The sequence below is a fragment of the Micropterus dolomieu genome, linkage group LG20 (genome assembly GCF_021292245.1).
Source record: "Micropterus dolomieu isolate WLL.071019.BEF.003 ecotype Adirondacks linkage group LG20, ASM2129224v1, whole genome shotgun sequence".
Taxonomy (NCBI): Eukaryota; Metazoa; Chordata; class Actinopteri; order Centrarchiformes; family Centrarchidae; genus Micropterus; species Micropterus dolomieu.
In genome coordinates, this window is record NC_060169.1 from 5407451 (window position 1) to 5416391 (window position 8941).

Here is an 8941-nt window from a genome sequence, read left to right on the forward strand (position 1 = left end):
TTCCAACAGTTAAATATCTCTAACAGCACCAACCACTTCATTACTTACTTAATTATTTTGCTCAAATATAAATAATATTGAAAACCACCATTTTACAACTGCTGATGTTGGACTTCATCAGCATGCTAATCTTAATTCCTAATTAAACTTCTGAAATGGGATATGGAGCAAAACTAAAGGTGAGAAACCCAGAATTCAGAATAAAATATAGTGAACACCACAATAGGTCTTGAATGTGACAGTACACCATCTACATAGAAATGTAAGAGTTACCATTTCCAACAGTTAAATATCTCTAACAGCACCAACCACTTCATTACTTACTTAATTATTTTGCTCAAATATAAATAATATTGAAAACCACCATTTTACAACTGCTGATGTTGGACTTCATCAGCATGCTAATCTTAATTCCTAATTAAACTTCTGAAATGGGATATGGAGCAAAACTAAAGGTGAGAAACCCAGAATTCAGAATAAAATATAGTGAACACCACAATAGGTCTTGAATGTGACAGTACACCATCTACATAGAAATGTAAGAGTTACCATTTCCAACAGTTAAATATCTCTAACAGCACCAACCACTTCATTACTTACTTAATTATTTTGCTCAAATATAAATAATATTGAAAACCACCATTTTACAACTGCTGATGTTGGACTTCATCAGCATGCTAATCTTAATTCCTAATTAAACTTCTGAAATGGGATATGGAGCAAAACTAAAGGTGAGAAACCCAGAATTCAGAATAAAATATAGTGAACACCACAATAGGTCTTGAATGTGACAGTACACCATCTACATAGAAATGTAAGAGTTACCATTTCCAACAGTTAAATATCTCTAACAGCACCAACCACTTCATTACTTACTTAATTATTTTGCTCAAATATAAATAATATTGAAAACCACCATTTTACAAATGTTTAAATCTGCAATAATCAATCTTTTTATATCAACAGTGGATTAAATGAGCATGAAAGGTTTTGATCATAGTGAGAAACCCATAGTGAATTATCACCACACTGAGTGTTTTAGTGTCTTGCAGGTAATTTGTTGTTGGTTTTGTCACAACAATTCTCTCATCAACACTTGTTTTCAGAAGCCTGCAGGCTTTATTCACCAAATAAGCTCTAATAAACCCACTGTGCACTAACAAACATTGAACCAACTAACAAACAGACAAAGCTAATGACAAACGTGGAGCATTTAGCAGCTGAAAGACCAGAGACCAAATTGGTGCCAAACAAATCAACTAATGCATCTTAAAGTGATTCCTTTTCAGTACAACCTATGTACCACTACACTTCTAAGTTACAAAACTCTAATTGTGTCAGTTACTGCACTGATTCATTCCTGATGTAACTTCACTGAACAAACACTTCAGTCTCTGGGATATTTTCAAATTCCACAGCACCTCTAGATACAATCCTGGGCAAACATATTCCAGCATAAACACCAATTCCTTCAAGTGCACTGCAATGCTCCTTAGCCGAGCAGAGGAGCAGAGGGCACAGTGGCGCATTAAGACACAAGTCAACAGTAACGGTAAATGATGATGTTACTTAGCCTTGGCAGCGGCGGCTCCAAGGAGAGGGCTGCTGGCTTTGTTGTAGAAAGCTGCTCGGCAGTAATAGGCTTGGGATGTTGACGGGAAATTAGTTTTGGGAGCTCAGGAGGAAGGAGAGGAGTTGAGAAGTGGCAGATAGCTTGGTGCCAATGTGTTTCTACAGTACACACACACTATACCAACCTCTCTCAATTTGCCTGTTTGTATATTCATCCACTGCTGTCCTCTGGGTTTTGAACCCCTTTTGCCATCATGTTACATTTGCTAATCTCCAGACAGACTCCACCTGTCAGTTGTCTGCATTGTAATCTAAATTCTTAATACTGATTTGTTTACAAATCTTCCCCTGCTCAGGATTAGAATAATGTTTTTTTTGTTTTTTTTTTAAATAAATGAAATTACAGTTTAACAATGTGTTCATAAGATGAATTGAAGACGAATGCACACACTTAACTCGCACTGCACAACAATGGATACTGAATTCTGACAGCACCAGCTGCTCTGATTCAAATGAGGTAAACCTGCTGACTGGAGGCTTTTCAGTTGAAACGCTGCTGCACACAGATAATTTAATAGATAAATTAATTCTGTACGTGTGTTAGCCTAAAACTTCCTTTTAAAACAGATTTTGTTAAGAAAAAAGTTAAACAAAATTTAACTGAATTCATGGTATTTTTCAAGCAAAATCGAATTTGAGCAATGTCTTGTGATTAAACAGGAACAATTGACTTTCTCCTCCCTTATCCCCTCTTCTGTCCCCCTTCTTTACATTTTTCTCTATCCCAGTTTGCCACCATTGAGACCATCGTAACCTCTGTGTCAGACGAGTTCCCCAAATATTTGAGGAAGCACAAACCGATCTTCACCCTAGTCTGTTGCGCCTGCTTCTTCATCCTGGGATTTCCCATGATCACAGAGGTACGACACGGACAGAAAACACACATCAATGTACACACAGATGCCACACCATGAGGCCACTTGAGCATTCTACCCGGCGTCCTGCGACTCTTTCTTTGAATAAGCCGACAGATTTCTGCATGTAAAGCGAAGTCACAGCCTTCAGAGGACAGGCTCAGTGAGTGGAACAAGAGAGCCCGAATCTTATTAAAACTCCCCCCGACAGCTTCTAAGGGCAAAACACAGCCTTAAGTAGAATTCATACATTCATGTCATTTCTTATGATCTGGTACAAGTCAATGTGAAAGTTATGTCCATGGACAAGTCAGAGGTAGAAAAAAGGGAGGGAACAGGGGAGATAGACGTCATTTTAAGATGTATTTTTTATTTATTTTATTTGTGTGTGTTTGTAACAGAGTGGGATGTTCATGCTGCAGTTGGTGGACACGTTCGCAGCCTCCTACTCTTTGGTCATCATTGCTATCTTTGAGCTGGTGGGGATTTCCTACCTCTATGGTAAGTATAGCTGATCTTGTTTTATCTTTATCTGACCTTTGATTAACACAACCGATGGTTTTAAACCCTGCAAGAAGCCACTAGAGGCTGTAATGTTGAGGGTGACATTAGAGGGAAGGTTACAAAAATCAAAAGGTTTACGGCTCAAATGATTCACTGCCCTCTCTGGTTGAAACTTTCAAAGGCGTTTTGACCTCGCACCCAGCATCACTGATGGATGTGGTCAGAAGTTTTAACCACATTTAACAGTGATGCCACAGCGTCCTGGAATACACTTGTAGGTCAGTGCACCAAGTGAGAAACCACTGTGGATCAGCAAAGACAAGATTGTTAGAGGGTGTTAAGTTACTTAATTTCTCTGAAGAGCATGAGAGCAATGAACATAGCTACAGGATTTCTGTTTAAAAGACAAATTCTTTATTTTTATCAGAAGCATTTGTTTTTATGCGCTCCAGAAATTCTACCAGTTGACAAGGTGTGGGCCATCAAGGATTGTATATCCTGACTTTTAGTCTCATGTATGGATCAGGCTCCAAAAACACTGGACCTTTTGCAGCTGAATTAAATTCTTTGCCTAGTAAATGCCTCCACATCCCGAGTTTGTGGTGCAGGCTTTCTCTTCAAGCCCAAAATCAAGACACCCGAATCATATGACTCGAGTAATTTTCCCAGACTTGACACAGCTCCCCCAGAGCCACAGAAGACACAGGCTGCATAGCCCTCCCTATGGCTAGTGCATTGTCTTCCCATGAGGCTTTGAATGCTGTTTTGAAGATCCTTTTTTATTCTGAAATAAAAACATTTGCAAAATGTATATGATCTTTAACTCACATGTAAGCTCATCGAAGCAGCTGCTGCAACTTCAATACAATGCTTACATGGGTAAAACATCACCTGGAAGTTCCTCAAGTAGGATTTCTCACTTCCCTTTCTGTGTACAACATGTAATTCCAACTATGACCACTAGGTGTCTCTCTTGTAATGTATTGTAACAGTCAAACGTACAGGCAGAGAGCTCAGGTTTGTGTGTTAGAAGACTGTTACCAAGGAGCAAAGCAAACAGCTCTCCTCCAGTTTGTCAGAGCATCAGTACAGGTGACATATTGAAATGATTGTGTGACTCTGCCTCTTCATGTCACTCACTGTTATCCGTCAATAAAGGCAGAGGAATGAAGCCATCTGCTCCCTCGCTTTTTCTCAGGGACGACAGAAACTGATACTCTCTCCCTCGCTCACCCACCCACACACACACACACACACACACACACACACACACACACACAGTCATAAGGATAGATTGAATTTACTGGTCTTTTTTTAAGGGACCTTATTAAACCCAGGTCACTGTCTGTGTCTGTTCTTTCTCATTTTCTCCAATGTCTCTTCTTTTATTTTATTTCTCTTCTCTTTTTTTCTTCTTTTTTTCTACAGGTCTGCAGAGGTTTTGCGAGGACATTGAAATGATGATTGGTTTCCAGCCAAACCGATTCTGGAGACTCTGCTGGGCTTTTGTGACTCCAACAATTCTAACAGTATGTTTGGTTTCGCTCATCTCATTCTGTCTCTCTCACACACACACACACGCGCGCACACACAAACATTGACATGTGCAGCTTAAAATGTTTCCATTTTCACTGCCATCTTTCAAGTTCATTGATTTGCAATTGGAAAGGAACAGCGGAGAAATTGCTCTTGTTACACGGAAATCGAAAATTATTTCTTCCTTCAAATTCCTGTCATGTCATCAAGTCTCAAGTTGTTTTTGTTTTTGAAAATAGTAACTGCCAAAAAATTTGTGTGACGTCAGTTTAGCTGCTGCTACATTTATTTCCTGAGAACCCCTTTTCTGTAAAATGGCCAGTTATTTGTCATATACTGTGTAGCTGAAGCTGTAAATTTCAGTGCACAAGGTTTGCCAGCCTTAATGTTAGAAACTGGAAACCACTGTATCTCCAAAGCATAGGTGACGAAGACAAATAGAGCAGCCTCTTGCTGCTCTCGAGGGAGATCAGATTTCCCCGGGGAGCTCATTGATGCACAACCCCAGGCTAATCTATTTCTGTCTGCCTTTTTTATGTTTGTTTTTCTTTTCTTTTTCCTGTTCTAATGATTTTCAGCCAAAGTATATTTGAGGTAGGCACTGTCCATTTATTCATGTAGTAAAAAGTAAGGTCTCATTTTCACTGTCATCCATCATGCCATCCACTAGCTTTGGATGAATTGTAGAGTGATGTGTTTCCCTGGATATGGGATTTTTTGTATTGAACTCCAGTAAGATTTAACTGTGTGTCCAGTACCTATAGTCCATACTAGTGTTGTAGTACTCGCGACCGGTATTGGACTTTTGGTGGCCTTGGTGTTGTCTCGGTCTCGACTGCATTTGTACTCGGTCTTGTCTCGGTCTCGGACATTGAGGACTCGGGATTTTATTTCAAGACCGGGTTAAGACCATAACATTGGGAATATCAATAAATTGCTTTTGCATTGTCTGATTTAACATCCTAACTTTGATTGGAAGTAAAACATATTGCTTCAAATGCAACCAATAACCCTAATTAATGACTGTCACCCTCCCTGCGATGCTTACGCTGATTTCAGCTCTTAGTGTTTGTATGTGGGTGTTTTAATGGGAATGTGGATCTTTCAGATCAATCAGAGAACTACCTATGATCTTGTTCCACATTTTATTGCGTGCCATGCAATGCAGGGAACTGGTCTTGGTCTTGACTTGGTCTCGCCCTCCCTTGGTCTTGGTCTCGACTGCTCTCAGCCCCTAAAAGTCTTGGTCTTGTCTCGGTCTCTATAAACTCCGGTCTTGGTCTTGACTTGGTCTCGGTTTGGGTGGTCTTGACTACAACACTAGTCCATACAACATGACCAGTAAGTATTACACAGCATAGGGATCACCTTCACAAATTTCAAAGGCAATGTATGATGGCTGGATTCCAGAACTGCTCTCTCTGCAACTTGACAGTGACAGACACATCTTGTAAGTGAAGTGTAAGTGCACTTTACTACATAAAAAGCACTTCAATAACATAACATGAGCATAGCATCTTGCACAGATTACAGTATGATTCTGGCTAAATCTGGCATATTTACGTCACTGACTTTCATTAATGTGCAGCATCCCTTTTAAATAAGTAAACTAAATTGAAAACTTACAAGTTGTGTCTGGGAAGAAACTGCCAATTGTAAATGCTTTAATTGTTTTCAAAAGGAAACTAGCAATTTCAATTACATTTTTCAAAATCTTCAAAATCATAGAATTGCAGGTTGTGTTGCAAACTTACAGCACACCATGCAAAGATTTTGCTCTTTAGCTGTACAGGTTGTTTTACACATTCACCTTTAAGTCAAGTTACAGCAAACACACCTCGTTATTAGAACATTGTTTACTCGAAACAGCAGTAAACCGTGTCCTCTTGCAGCAGGAAACACATTTTACAGGTGATAAATGATCTACTCCTTTTGAAAGGTGAGGGGTTTTGTGCCGTTCTAAATCTGTGGAACTGACCAGGACAACCACAGCCTTACAATTGTGGCTGCTGAGCAGTGGATCAGAAGCTTAAGTGACTTGCTCAAGGACACTGGGGCAGTAGTTCTTGAAGGTAAGAGAGATGGCATCTCATTTAACACACATTTCCTGGGTTCCCTGATCTGTGCAGGGTATCCTGGGACTGAGTCTGTACCAGTGGAAAGTGATGACATATGAGGACTACACCTACCCTACCTGGTCCATGGTTATGGGCTGGCTCATGGTCATTTGCTCTGTCATCTGGATCCCCATCATGTTCGTCATTAAAATGCACCTTGCCCCTGGCACCTTCATCGAGGTAATAAATGAGACAAAGCCATGACGAGATATTGTCACGTATGTTTTGTTCTATATCACATATTGTTTACAGTACCCTTTTGCTTCCCTTTTCTTCAGTTCAATTCAGATACCCTTAGTGGTTGTATCAAAAAATATACTGTGGTATGCACACTGCTAAAAATTCTATAACAATCAAGCTACTGTTTCTTCTCCTGTTGTAGCGTCTGAAGCTGGTCTGCTCCCCTCAGCCTGACTGGGGTCCTTTCCTGATGAAACACCGTGGAGAACGCTACAAGAACATGATGGACCCTCTGGGAACCAACTCCCTGGGCCTCAAGCTGCCCCCCAAGGACTTCCAGCTCGGTTCCTACCAATAGCGGTCTTCCTGACAGCCTCACACCCACCACCTACAACCCCTGCAGGGGGCACCGGGAGGGGGGTGACCTCCACCTCTTTTTCTCCCTTTCACCTCTCACTGTCTTTCTCCTGTCTGTACTTCACCCTCTTTGCTTCCTGTAGTCCTTCTTATATCATGGATGTGGAAACAGGCTCCCTTTCCTCTTCCTTCTCTTCTTCACCACTTATTCTCTTCTGTCAGGGAGGAGTGGCTGCCCAGGTGGAGTCTACTCCTCCGCTGCTGCTTTGTACTCGGTTAATGAGCTATCATTGCCTCCCACACATGACCACTGATTACTCCAGAACCCTTCCCAGGGATCTTTATTCCAAGAGAAAAATTGTGTCATTAAATGACACAGCTCAGACTGCACTTGCAATATTAGACTCTCTGTAGCTGCTCCCTATGGAGTTGTGTGTGTATGTTTGTGTGTTTGTGTGTGCGTGTCCCAACATATTTGTGTGTAGAGATAATGAATCATCTTGGTGCAAGCAGACACAGGGAAACAAAAAGAAAATTGAGCGACAGAGAAACAACGGTTCAACAAGCTCGACGGGGATCTGTGTTTTGTTCCATCTGTGTACAAAATTCCATCGGCAGTACAAATAATATTAACTGCCTCAAGGAAAAAAAAAAGAAAAGAAAAAGAAACACAGTATGCACTGTTATCACATTTCGTTGCTATCCAGCACTATAGATGTATATTCACAATAGCTATTGCTCAGTTGCTCTTGCTTTGTTAAAAATAGATTACAAGATCTGCAATTTGTGCCTCCTACGTCCCAGTAGAGTAGCGAATGCATCCTGATTACCACTTTAAGTAGATACAGTTTGGCCTGGATGACTCTGCAGTATGATAGAAGCTTGGGTCTTTTTTTCTCTGTGAATCTGAGGGACCCTTTATGATACCCTCTCTCTTTGTCTATTTATTAAGTCGTATTCCTGTTCTCCTCTATTGTATTATCCTAGAATGTAAAGAGGCACATTCCTAATGTAGGAAACCACTAGAGTAGTCTGTCCTTCCTTCAGTAGCTGATAACATGGCCATTTAACCTTTTTAGGTCACTCTGTGCATATATTTTAGACAGTGTATTTATCGCTTTATGTGTTGTATGTGAACTTGTCAAACCATCTGTGAAAACCATCTTTACAATGTAAATCACATCAGTATGAAATATATCAAGATATATATCATATATATATATATATAAATATATATATGTATATACATATATATATATATATATATAGCCTCCAGCAGAGGAGAGAGCTAACAAGACAGAGATTGAGAATGTGTGCGTGTGTATATGTCTCTCTGAACCCCATATTTCTCTTGCTAGCTGTGTAATATCTTGTACAAAGTGTACACTTCTTTAAAAAAATCTTCCAGTAGTAAGTGTGTGTGTTGTCGTGGCCTCATAATGTTAGGAGCAGCTGCTGTGTGTGAGTAGAGGAAGATTAGAGTAGAAAATCGCCTCCTTCTTTCCTGGAAAGTGTACTTTGTCTCTTGTTGTTTGTGGTAGACCTCCGGAGACCTCTTTGCCATTTCAAACTTATGCCTCTTGCTTCTCTGTGTGTCCTCGTGAAAACAGGGTCTCAGGTATACTCAATTCCATCAGACTACTCCAGTAGTTGTAGGAATAATAGCATTCAGTGCATAGGAAACAGATATTAGAGCCATCCTAATGATAAACTATATTTGAAGCAGTTTTGCAAAGGATTAGAATCAAAATACTTCCTGAT

General features: G+C 40.1%; 1 protein-coding gene across 1 annotated transcript in view; it reads left to right on the forward strand.

Moving 5' to 3' along the window:
• Positions 1–7741, forward strand: part of slc6a5 (solute carrier family 6 member 5) — a 21723-nt gene extending 13982 nt beyond the window's left edge. Inside the window, exons 11-15 of the mRNA XM_046032380.1 lie at positions 2361–2492; positions 2888–2987; positions 4419–4519; positions 6656–6823; positions 7026–7741. Coding sequence (XP_045888336.1) covers positions 2361–2492; positions 2888–2987; positions 4419–4519; positions 6656–6823; positions 7026–7181 — 657 coding nt within the window. The 3' untranslated portion in view covers positions 7182–7741. The remainder of the gene's footprint in view (positions 1–2360; positions 2493–2887; positions 2988–4418; positions 4520–6655; positions 6824–7025) is intronic.
• Positions 7742–8941: the final 1200 nt, after the last annotated feature.